The sequence below is a fragment of the Calonectris borealis genome, chromosome 3 (assembly GCF_964195595.1).
Source record: "Calonectris borealis chromosome 3, bCalBor7.hap1.2, whole genome shotgun sequence".
NCBI classification, from domain to species: domain Eukaryota; kingdom Metazoa; phylum Chordata; class Aves; order Procellariiformes; family Procellariidae; genus Calonectris; species Calonectris borealis.
This window is the reverse complement of record NC_134314.1, coordinates 81,885,262-81,905,982: the sequence shown is the minus strand read 5'-3', so window position 1 is coordinate 81,905,982 and position 20,721 is coordinate 81,885,262. Positions and strand designations below refer to the sequence as shown.

The 20,721-nt window shown below is 42.6% G+C and overlaps 2 protein-coding genes across 5 annotated transcripts; one reads left to right on the top strand and one right to left on the bottom strand.

The window, feature by feature from the left end:
• Window positions 1-1,500: 1,500 nt before the first annotated feature.
• Window positions 1,501-11,507, bottom strand: TBP (TATA-box binding protein). 4 transcript variants are annotated; one of them, XM_075146380.1, is made up of 8 exons: window positions 11,443-11,507; window positions 9,421-9,662; window positions 8,406-8,737; window positions 6,971-7,058; window positions 4,853-4,944; window positions 3,503-3,670; window positions 3,110-3,204; window positions 1,501-2,171 (listed from the first exon to the last, which is right to left on the bottom strand). In XM_075146380.1, the coding sequence occupies exons 2-8, from the start codon at window positions 9,472-9,474 to the stop codon at window positions 2,092-2,094; spliced, it is 909 nt and encodes a 302-aa protein (XP_075002481.1). In that variant the 5' UTR covers window positions 9,475-9,662; window positions 11,443-11,507; the 3' UTR covers window positions 1,501-2,091. The 4 variants fall into 4 exon arrangements, with proteins under 4 accessions (XP_075002481.1, XP_075002482.1, XP_075002480.1 ...); XM_075146381.1 differs by lacking the exon at window positions 11,443-11,507 and adding an exon at window positions 11,056-11,204; XM_075146379.1 differs by lacking the exon at window positions 11,443-11,507 and adding an exon at window positions 10,029-10,269.
• Window positions 11,508-12,343: 836 nt separating this feature from the next.
• Window positions 12,344-19,415, top strand: PSMB1 (proteasome 20S subunit beta 1). The gene is made up of 6 exons (XM_075146385.1): window positions 12,344-12,686; window positions 13,759-13,866; window positions 15,310-15,391; window positions 15,856-15,985; window positions 17,565-17,671; window positions 19,139-19,415. Exons 1-6 carry the CDS (start codon window positions 12,586-12,588, stop codon window positions 19,322-19,324), a joined length of 714 nt encoding a protein of 237 aa, XP_075002486.1. The 5' UTR covers window positions 12,344-12,585; the 3' UTR covers window positions 19,325-19,415.
• The last annotated feature ends 1,306 nt before the right edge of the window (window positions 19,416-20,721 follow it).

The window sequence follows — 20,721 nt, the reverse complement described above, 5'->3', positions numbered from 1 at the left end:
TTTAAAAATAAGTGCCCTCTGCAGGGATTCTTCTGCTATTTGACTGCCAGATAGCTGAGGCAAAAGAAAAGTGAAACCATAATGCTGAATTTACTGGGGTAGTTGCTTAACTACTCCTGTGGCTATAGCTAAACTTGCAGAAAAGATAAGGCTTTTTTTTTTGTGTGCCTCAGTAGAGAATTCACTTCAGTTACATATTCCCTTATCCTGCTCAAACTACTCATGTCTGCTTACCAGTGATTCTGAAGGTGACTTTATGAAAGCCCTAGGCCCACTGTTGGGTTTTTCTGTATTAATTTAGATGTTGGAAATACTCAAATGAGCAGGCAGGGAATGCTTTACATATAAGCTGTTTGGTCATCACAGAACGTTATTTCTAAAAGGGTGGTTTTAAGCCTTGGTATGTGTCATGGAAGAGCAAACAGTATCTTAAGTTACAGTACAGCTTGACTGATTTTATTGAAAACCATCCCACAGTTACTTAAGGCTCCAAGTTTTCCTGCAGAGTTGAGAGTTTTGCAGATAAGTTGGTAATAGTTCAGGGTCCTGCAACAGCATGGACAAGTCATACAGTTATGTTCAAGAGCACTCAGGAACATCCATTAGCTCACAGCACAGAGTGGTGTGGCACTGAAGGCCATGCAGTGTTTGTGTATCTTGACTTACCCTGGCAAAGCTACGTTATTAAACAGCAGCTTTCTGATAAGATCCAGGAAAACAATTATTAAAACGCCTGGAGAAACACGGGTGTACGCCACTATGGGGGGAGTAGAGAAGACTAAGGATTAAGGTCACCCAGGATTTGCAAACGGAGCAGTAGCACAGCCAGCCAAAACTTCATTTTGTCTGGAATGAAACACCAACTTAGTAAATAAAGAGACCATGGTGACATTGGGGTTAGTTTTAGATAAAAGCTGTTTGAAAGAATGTGCAAGTCATAGAAAGGAGGTTACTATTACTGAAAATTTACTGGAGAAAAAAACGTTTATTTTTAGTTCTCAGCCCGTTAAGCTTCAAGCACAGTTCAGAGGGAAGATTATGTACATACTGACTCTAGGCGGAAGGGCTTTGACATTTTACAGGAACACTAATATAGTGAGACTGTCATAGTTGGTAAAATACAAGAGTAGTAATTTAATTTAAAGAAATTCTAGAAGCTAAGCAGGGATCTTTTGTTCCAATTCAGTCAAGTGTAGTTAAATATTTAAGACTTGCATAAATCCCATCTGTTGAACATGAGGCAACACATACTCGAACACAAACTTCTTTAACTGGTCATCTCTTTTGCTTTAACGTACTAGAAATGCTCAAGCTAGACATTACCAGCAGTCATATCCTTGGCAAGCAAGCCAGAGCATTTTAAGATTCTCTCAAAATGACAAGTCACTTACAGTAGTGCATATGCTATTGAAAAATCCAGATTAAATTCAGGAAAAGTTTTCAATGTATTTCACTCTACCAGCTGGGTAATTTTAAAATTCATTAAGACAGTTCCCATAATTGTATAAACAGGGTTTATTGTACATGTGGAGCTGAAGGAGGAAAGAGAAGGAAGTATATATTATATATATATGTACAGTGAGCCATTTTTATTAATAAATTTATTCTGTCTTGCTTAATACTGGAAAGAGGGAATGTGTCTGGCACCAAAGAAATTTAAAATTGAAAAAATTTAAAAGCTTAAGTTCTGAAAATTATAAAAACCATGGTCTTATGGAAGAAAGTTAAAACATATATACATGGCAATTTAAGTGGTTTATACAGTGAGTGACACAGTTGCATTTGTCTTTTAAACCAACTTATGGATTTTCTATTAATAGAACTGGCATTAAAACTATTTAAAAGCTAGAATATAAATAAAACTTGGAGGGACTGCTCCAGGAACAGCCCAAGTAAAGCAACTCACAGTAACTCAGTAGACATAATCAATAATACAGTTCCCCTTGAGCATCAGGGAAGTAGGCACTAACTGGGAAATAGTCCAAGTCCTGGTGTTGCAGCTTCACTGGAAGTCCATCTCTTGTTACTGCTGTGCCATACGCAATACCTTTTAAAATATACCCCTGATTTCTCTGAAATGTGTAGAAACTGTTACGTTGTCTTTCTGAATCCCTTTAAAATAGGATAGATGTTTTCAAATGCTTCATAGATTTCTGCTCGTACTTTAGCACCTAGAAAAAGAGAGGGAATTAAGTTAGTATTTCGCCAAATAAGTAATTTTAGCTTTTAGAATGTTTATTTGAATGCAACTCTCTATAAAACCTATGCATATCCAGAAATCTCTATTCTTACGATCTCTTTTTTTTTTTTTTTAAATACACATTGCATGCATATAGAGCATACGCTACCAGCCTTCTCACTGTTTATTCTGATAACTGGTAAAACTTTCATTAGCATCTTTGTGCTTATGCTATACTTGCAAACGGGATTTTTCTATACGTAATTTCTGCAGGAGACCCAACTACAAAGCACAGCCCTACAGGATGCTTCTGCAGAAAGGCCTAACTGCTGCAGCTTTCTTTGAGGGCGTGAGTATCTGGGGAGCAAGGTCTGGCAATGGAGACGGCTGCATAGGCCCACCCACCACTTGCCGTACTGCAGGGACATGCTCCTCCTTTTGTCTGCGAGACTTGTGGGTTTTTTCTCCATAGTAAGACTGAGCACGAGGGGAAAAGGAAGGGTGTAGGTGGAGTGCCTGGGGTTGAGGAGGTCCTAGAGCTGGGGTATCTCCCCTTCTTTGGCTGCTCTATCAAAGGAGAACGGCAGCAGCCTCCAGCCAAGCTGTCAAAGAACAGTTAGCTCAGTCACACACACCCAGCACACTAAAACAGACTTTCAGATTTTGCCAGAAACATTACCTGCGCCCTTACAGCTTTTTGGGCACCCGCATAGTTGATTAGGGTTCATGATCATTGCTTGTATGGATTTAGCCAAACATGGTTTGCTTTGTGCGCTCTCATCCACAGAATATTGTGCTATCTGTTGTTTCTCAGTACTGTCTTCTCTACAGGAAAGCACTTAGCAAGTTACGCACCTCTGGTATCCTTGTGTGTTCTCTGTAATACAGTCTAAATGTAACCTACTGGAGTAAGATACTGTCTTCACTTACCAGTTAAAACCACTTTTCCAGAAACAAAAATAAGGAGAACAATTCTTGGCTTGATCATTCTGTAGATTAAGCCAGGAAACAATTCTGGCTCGTAGCTGTAAGAGAAGAGAGTGACAGTGTTTGAACACGCTTGCAGACAATGTTCCAGTCTTTCATCTGTAGGATTACAGGAACGGGCAGAGCAGATGTAGACCTCACTGAAATTTGGAGCTTAGGTGGGAAAATCACTTTGATGGGTTCATATTACGCAACCGCAGTTACACCCGAGGCAGAGCAGCGATGGGAACAAAGATGCAGGTTTCCCTCTGGTGCAAGGGACTAATCTAAACAGGTGTCACTCTCTAAGCTAGTTAACACGCAGCAAGAATGAAACATAAGCAAGCCTTTTTTTACCTGCTGAACTGCTGGTGTGTGAGTACCAGTCCTTCTAATCTGATGGGAAATTTCACATCACAGCTGCCCACCATGTTCTGAATTTTAAAATCCAAAAATTTTGCAGGAAAACCCAGTTTCTGAACAACTCTTGCATACTTCCTTGCTGCCAGTCTGGATTGCTCCTCACTGAAGTGAGAAAAGGATATCCGTATTATTTCCTCAGTTAAGTATTACTTGAAGCAAAAAGCATTAAACCACAAATATTTAATTGGGACAAAAATGTCTGTGTTGAAGGGGAGGGGAAGGTCACATGCAAAATTTTTACAGCCAAAATTAACAACTAGCACTGGTTTGCATGCTAATTTTGGTACTAGGATCCTGAACACCATTAATGTTGTACTCACTGTTCGTGAGACAGAAAACAGTGAATTATAAATCCACATATGTCACACTCTTAAAATATCAACCTGATATTTTAAGTCCCTCTAATGAGACCTGAAAACTGTTACTTAAGTAACAATATTGAACAACTACTGCCAGAAAACACGTATTTCTATAAAAATCTGTAAACTGCCAAAATCCTCTGCTTGAGTCAGCCCAGGCATTCAAGCCTGGCTTTAAATGCAACTGCACGGCCTTACACGCTGCTGCAGAACTCAGTTTGCTTCAGTTTTGTAAACAGCCGAGGATCTGGTTGCTTCTAACACAGAGTAAGACAACTTGAACTTCAAGCGTCACCAGGCAAAGAAAGCGTTTCCTTACAGCTCTATTCACTCATCTCTGCTCATTAGCTTATTCCTTCTGGATTCCTAACAGACTTCTTCAGAGCAGAATTTCTCTCCTGCCCACCAGAGTTAAGCTTCTGTTAGTCCTCAATTCCTATGCTTCAATGATCATGTTAGGAACAGATCAGACTTCAGCGACCAGAGACTTGGAGCTCTTGGCCTGTGATGAATGAAACTACTGAAATATAAAATCACTCTTCTCTGCCACTGCCCCTACAGTTTAAGCAGTTCCAGTGCATAGTCATTGAAATTTTTAATTCTTAGGAAAAAAAAAGGTAACTGCAAAGCCAAAAAAGTGAATATAATAACCTCCGCAAACCAGTTTATCAGACTGTATGAAAGAGCTTCAGAAACAGAGCCACCGTTTCCCCATTCGCAGGGAAGTCTTTTCGGTCACGAAAAGACATTTTGTGAAGAAACATGTATTAGTCTATTTGAAATAACTGGGAAGCAAGCTTAGTTGTACCTGTACAACTTTGTTGTGTATATAAAAATACTGTATACAAATAATAGTATTTCTAAAGCACCACGGTACAAGAGAAAAGACAGCCTGAATTAGTTTGCTTGTAATGCCTAAACATACCTTTTTGCTCCTGTGCACACCATTTTTCCAGAGCTGAATATAAGTGCAGTAGTACGTGGTTCTCTTATTCTCATAATAACAGCAGCAAAACGCTGAAATGTGAGTATTGAGACTATTAGTGATATATTGCTGTAATCATTACATTAAAATCAAACTTGCATAATCTAAGTAGCAATTTGCGCTGTATTGCAAAGAAATACTAAGTTCAAACATACTTATGGATCACTCAAAATTTACTTGAAATGCTTAAATTACAAGTAGCTTCAAACACACACGCTGAGAATTAGAGTCAGACAGGAAGGACATTTACCATTGCATTCCTATTTTACTAAGGTCGTCTCTCATTACTGTATATGCAACATATAAATAATGCTAACATTTGCAACAGAGCAATAGAGACAATCTTAAATAAATAAAAAATTTCCTCCACATGTCTTGAAATTTTATTTGTTATAAGCAGGATGGAAGACTATCTATCTGCAAATATTTTATGGTCTGTTTTGCTCCTGTGTCTTAAAAAATTGGACAGTGTTAGAATACCAGCAAACAGAACAGGTGGAGATCAAAGTTCTGTGTAAACAGAAGCCACCTCAACTACCGCAGTAGAACTCAGCAGCCCAGTTACCTCTAGCTTTTTATTCTAAGTACTGTAACATCTCTGCCTGCATTTCCAAATACTCTTAAACTCTTCGAAGCAAGAGATACTGGAAACTGATGTAGGTATACACACACACACATACACACAAACCCCTGTTTGCCTGTTATATTTAACTTGGACCAGCTCACCATGCAGTCCCATAAACTGTTCTGCTGACATAGGCGGTAGCGTGGGTCCTCAAACCATGGCTTAAATAATACAGCCAAGCAACATCTTCCTTTGATGGATGAACGTACTGACTAAAAGTCAGTCGTTATGTAACCCTGCTTTCTCTCCACTGTGGAAAACAGTATTTCGTATGGATTTTTGTAGCCTACAAGTTTTACACAGCCACCTACCCCTAACTTAAGAGTTACCATGGCATGCTCACTAATATCTTACTCACATGCAATTATGTAACAGCATCACTGATATAAACCTACAGCAGCAGTTATTTACCACAGATGCCTGCATGCGTGCTTTAATCTTTGAGAGCAGAATTCAGGTAAACTGTAGCACAATCCCAAATATTAAAACAACAAAATAACCACACCCCAGGAAAACTGAAGCTTTCCCAAGGCAAGTCAATTCAACTACACAACATCTAAACTGTTATTAGAAATAGTGTCCAACTACTGGGGTTGCAAAGGTAACATTTCCAAGAGGAGCCATCCGAATGAAAAACGAGGCAACATAATTTTCTTGATTCAACACTCCAGGTCCTCTGCTGTTGCTCAAAGTTTCCTGAGCTAAAAAAAATCCCATGGTTTAACAAACTGCTATTTAGAAGCAGCAGGCAACTTAGAAGTCGACGCGAAAAAAAAAAAATCAATTTCATTTTGTTGTTCCACCAAACCTAGCCATCGGGAGCAAGGAGATGGCGGGAGTACTGGGGGACAAGATATAGGAATGGAGCTCGGAGGGGAAGCAGGACTGTAAAAACCCAGTGACTGCGCTGCAACCACAAGAATTCCAGGGGACCAGCCAGGTGGAGGAAGCCACAGCATATACAGGACAACCGTGGCTCTGGCAGGAGCCCTGGAGTTGAATTCCTCCTTCCTTTCTCCTTGTTGGGAGACAGGGAACAAGACTTCATCATCAGACATTTCACAGTAATATGGAAAAGGAACTTCCTGAGCACTAGGAACAAACATGCCCATATGAATAGCAGCAGAGGCCAGCTCTACAACAAAAAACTTTGCCAGTGTATTACGCTGTTGGTTAGGTTCTCCCCAAATATGTGGTGTTCTTTCTAAATCTACCAAATTACAACCTGGTGTAAAACACAGCTACATCAGTATAAAAATTCTTTTTACTAGTTTGACAGAATGTTTGAAGTTTATTAAAGATCTCTTTTTTAACCACAGTGTAAAACTGCATCTATAGTAGGAAGGTTTTTCAACCTATTTCAGCAAACTACACCCACAACCTGTGCCTTTGACATGTCTGTTATAGGATTAACTCTAATGCATTTCTCTTACCTTGGGATTATATTCAGCATTGCGGGCACGAAGCGCAATAGTTTTTAGGTCAAGTTTGCAACCAAGATTCACCGTGGACACAATATTCCTGAAGACAGTTCAGAGAAATACATTAAAAAGACAATAAAGAATTCATGTGTCTTCCTCATTTTTAACCATGCTTGATTAATTTTATTTGGTTTTTTTTGTGTTTTTCTTTTAATTTTGTTTCTCCAAGTGAGTTTGAATGACATCTTTCCTACTGACAGGAGCACTGAGCAGTGTTTTGGCTCAGGAACCTCCTTTTGTAGGGCAGTAGCTCCTAAGGCATGACTGCTGATTCCTCCTTATCTGCTAACTATTGTGAAAAGTGTCTCATGAGAAGAACCTCTATTTCAGTTTGGCAGGAAAAATTCTTGATGCTGAGAGCCCTCACCACAATCAGGGAAGCTGCTGGAATCAGGAGAAAATGAGGTAGCACTAGTACCATCTGAAATTTTCCTTGGTATGCCCTTCAAGGAGGAAGAAGAGGTGCAGGACGAAGTGGGAATGACCCAGGAGGTAAACCCATTGCCAGGCGATAGGAAAGCAGGTCTCTAGAAAGTTTAAGAGAAGTTCCTAGATGCAAAATTTCCTTGGAAACTTGTTTTCTGGGAAAACTCTGAAATCTAAAGGTCCTCAACGGGGAAAAAAAAAAAAAAAGACAGATGAGGAACTACTCTTTCAGTAGTAGCAAAATTCGTGTTATCAACCATTTCTCTTTGGCCTTCAGTAAATTGCTGTAGAAGTCTCTTTAAAACTAAAGTTCAGTGACAATACTTTCATACCTAACTCAGCTGTAGCCATGAACTAGAAAAGGGAACAAAGAATATTAAGTACAACTCAGCTCTAGCTCCTAGACTAGCAACTAGTTTCTTCCCCTCTACCCTTCTAATTCCCTTTCAGCCGTGATAGTTCCTGTATTCTGCTTTAATACCTCACTAACAAAATTCTACGCACAGTGAAGTGCGTAGCTGTTTGCAAAGTGGAGCTCTTTGCTTTTCTGTGAACAGGTCACAAATATCCAGTAAATTATAAACGAGAATATGTTTCAAGGTACACATACTTTGAAATACCAGATTATCAACCCAGACTACTTTATAGCTAAAGCATGATGAATTCCTAAAGTGCATAGAGTTAAAAGTTACAATGGTGCTAAATGAAGACACGTATAACATCCTCCGCTGGTATGCTTAGAAGATGTATGGTTGACAGATCACCAAGAAACTGTTTATATTACTAAGTGGTTAGTAACGAAGCTAAGCTAAAAATAAAAGCAAAAATCACTCATATCGCTAGAGAAGACCCATAAATTCTCAGGACCTCCCTTTCCACCAAAATGCAGTACTCAACTCCTGATGTGGCTCTGGTCCTAAGTCTTTAAAGGACATGCTGCACTAACACATGGGACACTCACTGTAGCTGTGGCACTATCCCAGAGCTCTCGGACGCCGGTGTTGCAGGAGTTATTGGAGTCATCGGAGTCATTGGAGAGGGGTACAGAGGTGTGGTTCCCGGTAAAGGGGCTGTGGTAAGAGTCTGTGAGTGGAAGAGCTGGGGAGTTTGACCAGACGTTCCCTGTGTCGCTTGCTGTGATGTAGATTGCTGCGCTGCTTGTTGCTGCTGCTGCTGCCGCTGCTGTTCCTCTAGGATGGACAGACTGTTGGTGCTCTGGACAGGCTGTGGTGTCAGTCCTGTCCCATATGGCATCATCGGGCTAAAAATGGGAATTCCTGGAGTCATTGCACCCTACAGAAGAAAGCACGAAACAGAAACCACAGATACTGTTTACTCCATTTTGTTTTTAAGAGAAAAAGTTTTCAGGAGTTGTCTAAAAATAAATCAACTTAAGTTGATCATATCAAACCCAAGGCATATAGTAGTAACTCGCTAAAACCAGAAAGCCCTTGGAAATGCAGTTCTTCTATAGAATAAAATATTACCTCTAGAGATCTGTCAGTTCTAGCATTGTTCATCTCCAGCCAGTCATGCTGATACACTTCTCACACCACCTTGCAAGCATGTCTCAACTCTGACCCACAATTTAACTTGCAATTGTTTGAACAAAGACCGTGCCCATCGTACCAAATGTATTCACAGCACAGCTACAGTCCATTATGTATAAGTTAGTTTAAAGGGCAATCACCAAAATTAAATTAGTATTTCCAACTTGTCAGTCATGTTTCAACTTAAAGGAATCCCATAGATCTGCATGTTTCTTATACCTCTGGATATACAAATTGATGGTTTTAAAATTCTGCTTTATACTAGTATTATTCTATACTAGAATAATTCTATATTCTATATATTCTATACTATAGCAGAATTTTTCAGATCTGCAAACAAAAACACTGAAGTTACATGTAAGAAACAGAAAACTCTTTCACAAAGAAATTCAGATCATAATTGCATATTAAATAATTTGTTTTTACCTGAGGGGAGGCCAAGCCTTGAGCGTAGGGTGGCAAGCTGTTGTTCTGATCCATGATTCCAGTTATTTCTTTGGTGAGGCCAGAAGTATTTCCTTCAATTAATTTAAATTAACTTCAAATCCTAGAGGATTTTTAACCCTTTAAAACATTTCAGCAAAGTAGCTTTTTAAGCCAAGCTGAAAGTGTTAGGAAAACATCAGGTCCAGAAAAATGTGTTATGAGTCTAAAATACTAATCAAAGCCTGAAAAGAGAAAAAGTTGTATCTTGAGAATAGTATCTAAACACAAAACCAAAAGCAAACCTATCAGCTGCTGAGTTAGATAAGAGACAGCCATGTATAAATACACGTAAGAACATTCACACACACACGCGTGCACACACATGCACAATCCATACAAATAACCTTTTTCAGGCACACTCTATAGAAGCTTTGCAGCATGCTTCTGTTGAAGCCCCTGACAGCTAACCTGACTCACGTGGGCAGGCTTCTGTCTAACCAACCCTCCCGCAAGAACCACTCAAGCTGTTAATGCTCATTCTACTCCAACCTTTTCTTTAGCTGGAAAAGCACTGATTTTTTTAGAATTGAATTCCACTGAGTACTAACCAACAAGCTTACTGACACATTGCTTGTAAGTCTCTTCCTGGCCATTTTGAGGTTTGGGCTTCCAAAAATATTTTTTCTTCTATGGGAAAAGTATCACTGTTCAAATCAGAACTAGGTAACCCTCTTCCATCTACTTCCACAAAATAAAGCACTAACACATTTCAAACAACAATGACATGTGCTTTATGAGAAAAAAAGAAATACGTGACAGCCAATTTCAGATACACAAGTAAAATGTATGTATGATTTTTTTTTTTTTAACTATCCTTCTGTTGCTGTATTATGGAAAGAAACAACACAAGCGAGGAATTTAAACATTACACCCTGATATCACATATTTTTCCATTAAATTATAGCTTTCTTAACTAGATACCTATTGCCCAGAAATACTCAAGGTCATTTTTTGGCCAGAGGTAGACCACCTGAAAATCTGATGAAAGCCTATTCAGCCTTTTTTTGTTAAGGTATGAGAACTCAGAATTACATCAAGATTCATACTGCAGCTGAAAAGGCATGCTTTTTTTCCCCGTGACCGTAAGATAATATTATCTTTACCTTCACCGAAGGTATCAAACAAAGCATCCAGGTTTTACAACCTGGAGACAGGGGTAAATGAGAAGCCTAAACATTACGCCAGTAAAAACAAAGCCAACTCCTCGACAGCCCAGTAAGAAGTCTAGATACCAGGCGTGCCAGAACCGGCTCTTAGGACACCACCTACGCAGAGGTCCATCTTGTAACCAGCTAACCGCGGCTTGCTCCCATCTCCACTACAAACGCTGGGGAACGTTTTTGTCGAGGCAACAGAGGCCAGAGACATCTCGGAGGAGGCCCCGACCCACCCCGAGCCCCCTTTCAGGATCTCTCCCCTAATACACAGCCGCGCTCGCAAAGAGCCAGTTTCGGCATGAGGCGAACCCTCCTGCTTCTCCCCGCCGTCCAGGCCCTCACCCGCCCCAGCAGCGCGCAGCCTCCCCCGCCGGCAGGGCCGCGCCACCGCCGCGCCTCCCTTCCCGCCCGCCCTCACATGGGGAAGGCGGTGACCGCCGCAGTCACGCCGCTGCCCGCGGTCATCCCGCCCCCGGCACCAACGGCCGCCGCTCGCCCCCGAGACGCGCTGGAGCCCCGCGAGGCGGCGGGCCCGCCGCCACCTCCTCGCCGCGGGAGCTCCTCCCCGCTTCCCCCGCCGCCCCCCGCGGCTCAGGCCGGCCCGGAGGGCCCCGGCGCTGCGGCGGCGCCGGCGGGGAGGTGCGGAACGAGCCCGGCCCCGCGCACCGCCCCCGCCCTCCAGGCCCGGCCCGCGCCATCGCAGCCCCGCTGGCGCTGGCACCCGTCGCCCCCTCCCCGGGCAGCGGGGCGTGCGGCGACCCCGGGGGCGGAGCGGTGGGAAAGGCGGGCGCGGCGCGGACGGTACCTGCCGCCGCCGCCGCACAGCGCCCGCGGGAGCCAAGCTGCGCCCCGCGCCCGCGCCGCCGGCGCGTCCCGATCTCGTCACTTCCGCCGCGCGCCGGCACCGCCTTCCCCGCCGCCATCTTCAATGAGGGCGTGGGGAGATAGGCGCTGGGGCCGAGTTGCCGGCTTCCCAGCCCACGCAGCGGGGTCGGCCGGCGCCTTGCCTGGGCGGGCAGGGGCCGTTGTTGCCCGGCGATGCGTAGCGTTGGCACGCGTGGCTCCTGCGCCTGGCCTGGCTACAGGCTCGTGTACCGGAAGGTTGCTCCCCTTTTTCTAGCGGTACAAATCGCCGCCCCTTGCTCATTGCTGCAGTGGCACGCGCCGCCGCCCCGCGGTTCTGACCGCTGTCGGTGCACGGTTCCCGCGGGGACTTCGGCAACAGCGGCTCTTCCTCCCGAGCGGAGGGACGCACTTCTCCTCTAGGGGACCACACGTGTCCCCTGCAGCTCCCTGCTCCCCCGTTCTTCTCCCCGGCACCTATTCGTGCCCCTAGCCCGGCCCTTCCTGCTGGTTTCTGCTTGCGCCGCGGTGCCTGGCACCGCACCCCATGACCCAGCTCAAGGGCCTCGTGTGCCCCCTGACCCTTAACTCTCCACAGCATTTCTCAAGGTGCTCCCCCCTGTTCCACAGCGGGAGCCACACTGCCTGCTCGAACACAAGGGCGTCTTTGATCACCTCACCACAGCTGCCATCAACCTGCTTGCGACCGTGAGCAGGCACTCAGAAGACAGGGGCTGGCAGCGCTCGGACCGGGCAAGAACCGGTGCCGGTGCTGCGCGCCGTGTCCGGGGGTCCCGCCAAGCTCCGGCTGGGAAGGGCCCTGCGGGGACAGGCAGACGCAGAGCCCGCAGCCTGCCCGCTGGCGGGGAGCGGTGGAAGGGGAGAGGGCCGCTGAGAGGAGGGCACCGGCCACCGCCGCTGCCAACGGCTGCAGGCACGCGGGCACCCCGGCGCCAGCGCCCCCCACCGCCCGCCCGCGCGGGGCTTGACGTCCTCCAGAGCAGACGAGACGAGGCGGCCGCTGCCCTCCTAGAGCGGTGGATCGCCACTTCCGTGTCCTGTGCCGCCATTTTGCCGTGAGACAGCACCGAGCGGGGCTACCGGGATGTTGTCCACCGCTGGTTACGCGGACTCCAGGCCCGAGATGGGCTACGAGCTCGGTGCGCCCCTGCAGTACCGCTTCTCGCCCTACACCTTTAACGGAGGGTGAGGACTCGCAGGCAGGGAGTGGGGCGGGCTGAGGCACCCGCCTGGGGGGTGGGGGGCCTGAGGAGAGTGGCGGTAGGGCTGGGTCTTCCTCCTCTTACTCTTGCCTCCCTCCGGCACTCTCTGAGGGTTTGTCTCCCCTTGCGAGCGCCTCTTTGCAGAGAAAGGGGGGCAGCACGGGGGAGGGCTGGGCTCGGCCTTGCCCTGGGCTCGGCCTTGCCCTGGGCTCGGCCTTGCCCTGGGCTGAGCGTCCCGCGGGTCCTTGCAGCTCTTCGGGGTATTCTTGCATGTCCGTGTGGCTTTTGGCACACTCGGGTTCCCTGAACTTTTACGGCTCAAAATAAGCTCGTTCCATTCCCCGCAGGGTTGTTTCTTTATAGTGACTCAGGAAACCCATGTAATGGTCATATTACCAGCTTTTAAACCCATAACTGGGTTGAAAGCTACCTTGTCATAACTGTTAAAGGTAGGTGATGTTTTACAGACGCTTGCTCTGAGTTGGTGACAGGATCTGGCCAGGATAGTGTTATTTAGATTTTTTTTTTTTTTTAAATAATGCCTAACTGCTTTTTAAAGGACATCTGTTTGTTACTTAATGGTAGCACACATGTGGCCGTCACAAAACTAGCTGTTTGGAAGTAAAAAACATAGGATAACATCAGATTTTAAAAGTGATGATAATTTAAGTATAATGATACTGATGCTTAGTACTTGGCTGGAGTGTTTTTGCTTGGAGAGCCAAACTGGTTTAGAAGGGTGAATCTTTCATTAGCAGGCATCTAAAATTGCCTGGTTCTTGCATTGTATAGAAAGTCTGTTTTACCAAGTTTCCATACAGTTTTTAGTCAAAGTAGAGAATCACGTACATATATTTTCTTCAGTGTGTCTAGTATCTTCTTCCTCCAATCTTGAGTCACGTGTAGGGATGTGCATAGTGGGAAACATAGCAAGGAATACAAGATGCTTGACAAAACGTGAGTCTGGATATAGAACTATTATCTAGTCTGTTCCTCTGTTGCCTAAGAAAATATTTGTGCTGAAAGTCATGATTATATGAATGCTCTTCTTTAAGGACTGTGTTGGCAATTGCTGGAGAAGACTTTTCTATTGTTGCCTCTGACACACGACTGAGTGAAGGTTATGCAATTCACTGCCGGGACAGTCCAAAATGCTACAAACTGTAAGTCCGGATCTTGTAAGAATTGATACAGATGAAAGATCTTTTTATATTGATGAGGATGTCACCTGCCTGGAATGATCTATCATTTTCTTTAAGCAGAATTCTCAGGAAAAAAAGGATAGTAACAAAATTGATTTTGGAGTCATGGTGACTCTGGCTGTAATGCAAGATAGGATGTGGTTTTGTAAATACAGCCAGATTTCTTGTTGCATGCTCTTGAAGTTAGCTGATAACAACATTTTTAGCGTGATACAAGACTTAGTGTAAGCTAGGTGGTTTTTTGGCTGGATAATCAGAAGAACTTTGGTCTAAACTGTAGCAAAACTTAATCCTGCGGTAACTCATTCTGCTTTGTCAGGACACCTGGTGTTGGTACACAAGTGTGCCCACTGCTGCCAGTTGTACTGTGTATCTCTAGTCAACCATCTGGCACTTTGAAGAGGTGTTTGTTTGAGGAGAGGTAAATCTGTCAGTAGTTCCATTACTGAACTTTTTATGCTCATTGTATGCTTATCTTGACTGACCTAGATAGCATCCCCTTGGTTTAAAAATACATATTGTTTACATTCTTTGGACTGTAGCAGGTGCTTACCTAGTAGGCTGCCATCAGCAATGTAAACAATTTTGTTTGTTTATGTCTTTTTTTTATTGATGACACAAGATCATATGAACTTACGTTTCTCCTGGCTAGCTCCTTTGACTCTCTGATACTGTCCAAATGGAAATTATTGTGGTACAATCTGCATACTGCACATGATGGCTTTATGTAATTCCAGTGACAGGCTGAGAGAAGATTTCAATTTAAATTGTTTTCTGAATGACTGTTTTGTGTTAGTCTATAAGTATGTGTGAATGGTTGTAGACTCTCAGTAATTTACTAAATTTAAATTTCAAATGTGCGTTCCTGTAGTTAGCGTTCATGAAACGTTTTGAAACTGAGCGAAGAGCTAACCTTCTACAGTGCATCCACAGCCAGATAACTTCTGCTGTGCTGACACAGAAAATCACCTACAGCATAAGTGTACATAACCATCATACAATCTTAACGCAGTTCTCTGCCTAGGTGGAGTGAAACTGGGCTGAGTGATACGACATAACAGGCTCCCCATCTCAAAACAGATGCTCTAGCAAGACTGAATGGTAATAGCTAGAGTTAGGAGTGCATGAAGAAATTAAGAATTTCTTTTTGTCAGTCTTGCTGTGGAAGTCAGTGGATTGCAGAAAGACATCTGTGTGGTCCTGCACTTAATGAGTCCTCTCCAAGATGCAGGTTGCAGTTACCTTTTGTACACAAAATACCTGTTACTACATTTTAGACAGCTGTTTCTGATAGCGCTAGAGAAACTGAAAATACATTTGGTGTTTTCATAATAATCTACCGTGTAAGAAAGTGGTATAGTTCATATTAAATCTAAAATCACAACAAAACTTTACGTTTTACAGAACAGAACAAACGGTCATTGGATGCAGTGGTTTCCATGGTGACTGCCTTACCCTTACTAAAATTATTGAAGCAAGATTAAAGGTAGCTAACTATCTTACTGTATTTAGAAACTTGTATTCTAAATTCTAATTGATATTAGTATCAATTTGATACCAATAATATGGTATGTTTTAAATATAATTTTTGCTGGTTTTCTTCAAGTGTTACAACCGTAACTATGGCTGTATTGCTAGTGAAAGATCAGGCAGGGGAAATTGATGCTATGTTCTTACTAAGTGCAACATCACGAATTTAAAGAATGGAGGACCTGGAGATGATAATGTTAATGAGGCAACATCTATTTTTTGCAAAACTTTGGAGAAATGTTAATTTTTGGCTTGTAAGAAGCCTTTACTTTTAGACCAGTGTGATTTCAGTAATCATGCTAGTTAATAATCTTGCTTAGCATCAGATTCTTCTGTAGTGAGGTTACAAAAAATGTAATTCTGGTTGAGTGTAAAATTCAGTGTTTGACTTTCTTCTTGGACATGTGGTACCGTTTGCAGATGTACAAGCATTCCAATAACAAGACCATGACTACTGGGGCTATTGCAGCAATGCTGTCTACAATTCTGTATTCTCGACGTTTCTTTCCTTACTACGTTTACAACATAATTGGTGGACTTGATGAAGAAGGTAAGACTTTAAACAAAAAAAGAACAAAAGAGGGGCTAAACTTCTGTAGGTGAGTAACTATCCTTTTACATCTCAGGTGTAGTGATGGAGTAACGACATTTGTGTTCCTATTCCTAATACCTACCTTTAGGCATTACAGTACTTACACAAGTCAAATGCATATTATGCATCTGACTTGTTTCCTAGTTTCCCCTACTAACTTGATCTTCCATTTTTGAAGGTCTGAAAGTCTTAATAACTATGTTATAATTATTTGATTACAAGTGAAATCTGCTAACGTCGCTTACCTCTCGTACTTTACTCTAGACTGGAACACTTTATAACAGCTTTGCTGGAATTCTTAATTGTGTCTTTAAAGGAGATGTTAGCAGTAAAATCGTATATATTTTACTCCAGCCTGTCAGTGTGGTAGAGCTTATTAAATATGAAAGTTTACTCCAGAGACAGGTTTCTACGAAGAGATTTTTAAATGTTAACTAATCTCTAATGAAAATCATGACTTCTGTATGGAAGCTGTAGTTTAACATATAGCCCTTCGAGGACTTACTGGGCTCTTGTCCAATGATTTGGTTGGGTTGCTAAAATACCGTGTTCTCTGGCTTTAAGCAGGAGCTCAGAGGTGGTGTTGTTTGGATAATTTCAACCATTTCCCACAGTTTGTTGTTACCATTAAGTTATACTGCTTTCCCAGTCTTGCTAAGACATGTCTACGATATGTGGAGTCTGGAAAGGGATTAGTTTGCCCTGCGTAATGGTAAATCTCCGATTATGAGGGTGCTGTAGAATTGGTAAGAATAAGAGTGCAGGTTTGTGCGCATGGGCTTAATTTGGGTGCAGCAAGGTTGATTTGTCTGATTTAATGTTACTTTCTGGATCTCTGCTAGCCTTCTCAGGGCTGCTCAGCTACCTGTGCTGTGCTGCCAAATGCACTGGCCAGTTTATTAAATCAAGTGCAGCCTGTCTGAACAGAAAGGATGAGTTTGCCAGGTGCTGCGTTTTGACTAGTATGTCCTCATCAAGTGCTGATGCTTCAGAGGTGCAGTGTGTCTGCATCTCTGATGCCGGTGCAAGCTAATAAGCTTTGCACAACCTGGCCTGACTGCAGAGGGAAGTGCGTAAGAGACCAGAGCATCATCCCTGGTTCCAGGAAGGTGATGCAGAGGCATCCGAGCGCGCTCTCTGGACGTAGTTCAAGAACTGTATTGTTCAAGAACGATGGCTAAACTGCCTCTGTGTGCTAGCTTTAGAACCAGCAGAGCTCTTTGTGCAGCACTGCGCTCTAGCACATTCTCCTGCTCTGATTATTCTCTATCAGCACTTTTTCTGTGGTGAGTACTGTAGAAAATGTCTGTTAGAGCATGGTTATAGCTTAAATATTGAAAATAACCTTGCATATAGTACCAGGTCACAACCATAGTGAGCTTACTGTACAAAGCATCGTCTGAACATACTGCAGAATTTGGTAAAGGTTTGCTGGTTTCTCTGGTATTCCAGAGACTGCTTACGGAGAGAGCTAGTGTTTCATGCTTATCTGTATTGAGAATCTTTCTGGATTGTGATTACATACTTTTTTTTTCAGGGAAGGGAGCAGTATATAGCTTTGATCCAGTGGGCTCATACCAGAGAGATTCTTTCAAAGCAGGTGGATCAGCAAGTGCCATGCTGCAACCATTGCTTGATAACCAGGTAAAATAGTTCTCTTTTTTTGTTCTCTCTCTCTCTCTCTCTCTCTCTCTCTCTCTCTCTCTCTCTCATGATCTCAGTAAACATTTGTGACATTCAAATTAATGTAGCTTGACTTTTGGGGAATATTACTTTTGAGAGAAGTTTTAAATGTAGGATTTTAAAGGTAGGATTGTTAATCCGTACATTTATAAATTGCGTGGCTTTACCTTCTCAGGAGAAATCAAAGTTTTCCTTTAGAATCTGTTCAGGTTTTTAATACGCTACGAACGGTGGACTGCCTGTTTTTTTAAAATACAGGTAAAATGTTTTAATTGGGGAATTATATTTCCCATACAAGCTATTTGGGTTTTTTTCTGTTTTTTTCCTCTAGCTGATAACATAAATATGCCTGTTATTTAGCATGAAATAATACTAAATGAAGAAGATAGAATTAGTAGGTGTATATAATACATTTTATCACTTAACATACACTTGCTCAAAAGTCTTAAGTTTTTTACAGCTCAGACGCCATTTTCTAAGAATGTTCTTACATAAAACCGCTGGAAACTTATTCAATTAAATCTGTCTAAAAATACTTGAAGAATATTTTCATATTAAATCAAAACTGTTAATTGTTGAATGAGAGAAATATCAAAGCATGTTTTACTCATTTTATTTTGCCATATTGGCATTGGTATTGTTTAGTCAGTTGAGCCTGATGTCAACACTTTTGTGCTTAAAAAAGCCATAAGCACTCTTAGTTCTTACCAACTGAGAAAGGAATAGACTCTTTCTTTCTTTCTGTTTTTTCTTTTCAACAACTCCAGGTTCTCAGCTTTGGCTTAGTTTTGAACTCTTATTAACTGAAGAAAATAAAATATCTTCTGCAGAAACAAAGTTGTCATAAGTTGTTTTTTATCGCTTATGAGTCTGAGGCCTAGTAAGTGACTCTTCCCCTCCTTTTCCAGTTCTAATGCTTAAGTGGACACTTAAGTTTTTATCAGTTAAAATACACTGTTTCATAGGACTGGTTATGCTCCAATATAGACTGTTATTTTTGAATCCTAGGTATGTTTAGGAATATTTGCTTTTAAGAAATGTTCCTAACTACAGAATGACTAGAGAAGAGGCTTGTGTACAGTTCTGATACTGCTAACCCAGTGAGAAGTTTCTGAAGAGTTAGATCGGTTCAGATCTGAACGTTCATCGCGATCTTGTACGTGCTGAATGGGTGGGAGGAGCTATGCTGGCTGTATACTGGATCTGCTTCTAGTTACTTTTGTAAGAGGATCAACATTGGCAAAGTTCTGATCATGCAGCTGTAAACTGTGTGGAGGAATACTTTTGCCAGCTTTGGGTTTCTAAAACAGACCAACCATTTCTTCTTTTTAAGTTGTCTAAATCTGCTCCTTCTAGTGCAGAGACTGAAACAGCTTTTGTGCTAGATGGATCATACTTCCTTTAAAATGCATTTTCATCTTTTCTTAGATTGGCTTCAAGAACATGCAAAATGTGGAACATGTACCTCTGACCCTGGAGAAGGCTTTGCAGCTGGTTAAAGATGTCTTTATTTCTGCTGCTGAGAGAGATGTGTACACTGGGGATGCACTTAAGATTTGCATTGTCACAAAAGATGGAATTAAAGAAGAAACTGTCCAATTACGAAGAGACTAATTCAGTTCACTTATAAACACGTAATCTATGATGTACGATTTACCTGTATTATGAAGACATTTGTCTTATTAAATTTTTTCAAGAAGTTCGACTACTGTAATGCTGAGTATTTTCTACCTTTGTTAGAGTGATAGTGTATTTTAGAAACCAGAGCAGTTCATGGTAAGGAAGTGACTAAGAGTTACAAGTCAGTTTTGTTCATCTCATCTTAATCTATTGATCAATCTAATTCCAATGTCAGTTTAATCCCTTTCTCGCAATCCCGTATGCTACAATATGGAGGAGTTTAAACTTACTAAAATTTAGGTTCACGTACTTTCAGTTCAGCCTTGGTTTAGTGAGAAAAGCATTTGTTGTGTTCGTGCTGCCGTCTCTGCACTTCCTAGCTTGCTTTTCCTATCTTCTCCTTTATCTCTCTGACATCCTGTCCTGGCAGTTGACCTCTCTGTACTTATTTACAGAGACTATAAATATGAGTCACCTGAAACCGATTTCTCTGTGTAAGAGGGAAGAATGTTAAATGGAATCTTCCAGAGTTTAGTCCTGAACTCTGCATCTGGGCTCACCTCTACATGTTTCTGTTCGGTTAATGCCCAAAATCTGAAGCAGCATCCTTTTATGGCTGCTGATGGAAAATAACTTAGTATGGAGATTGCTGAATGCCTCTTAATGCCTGGGGGCTTTGTTAGCCCTACTACTACTTTTGGTTCTTGGGAATTCTTGGGATTGCATCACATGTAGACTGACTGTCTGATGTGCTGTATGGCACTCCTGGAAATTGGCTTGAGTGCTAGGACCTTTAGAAAAGCAGAGCTGCATCATCAAGGGCAAAATAATCTTCTCTTGCCCAGGAATCCTTTCACAGTCTGTACCTATTTAGAAAAGGACATATAAAATATCTCATTGGTTGAGGTGGCATACTTGTTTTTTAAAAGAGCAATTTTGCTGATGTGTTTGTACAGTAACCTTGCCTCCTGTTTGGAGGTGGCTGTCTGTCTTCTGTGCAGCGTCCCAGGTGCTGTGCATTTTTCCTAGCTCTGGGTAGTCTTCACCAGCAATAGTAGTCTCAGGCTTTCTAGACAGTTTAAATAGAGGGTAGCGTTTTGAACCTCAGTAGTCAAACAGCTGGTGCATTTAAACCGCCTCTGGCTGTGTTTAGGAAATCCAGTGAGTGGGAACTTGAACAGTAGCCGTGTCCCCGAGTGTTTGTGGAAACAGTTGACCGCTGGGTGCCACTGTTGGGCAGAGTAAGGAGGGAACACCTCATCCTTGGGTAGCTGGGCAATAAGGAAGGAGCACAGCATCCCAGTCTGAATAACACTGGGGCTGAAGTCACTTGGTCACGCAAGTCGGAACTTTCAGACAGGTTCAGGTAACTTAATGGGATGTTTAACATT

Coding starts and splice junctions, on each gene's coding strand:
- TBP (XM_075146380.1), bottom strand. CDS start 9,474: ATGGATCAGAACAACAGCTTGCCACCCTACGCTCAAGGCTTGGCCTCC. Junction 4,945..6,970: donor ATGCTGAATATAATCCCAAG/GTAAGAGAAATG, acceptor CTCACATTTCAG/CGTTTTGCTGCTGTTATTAT. Junction 3,205..3,502: donor ACACACCAGCAGTTCAGCAG/GTAAAAAAAGGC, acceptor CTTCTCTTACAG/CTACGAGCCAGAATTGTTTC.
- PSMB1 (XM_075146385.1), top strand. CDS start 12,586: ATGTTGTCCACCGCTGGTTACGCGGACTCCAGGCCCGAGATGGGCTAC. Junction 12,687..13,758: donor CCCTACACCTTTAACGGAGG/GTGAGGACTCGC, acceptor CTCTTCTTTAAG/GACTGTGTTGGCAATTGCTG. Junction 15,986..17,564: donor TGGTGGACTTGATGAAGAAG/GTAAGACTTTAA, acceptor TTTTTTTTTCAG/GGAAGGGAGCAGTATATAGC.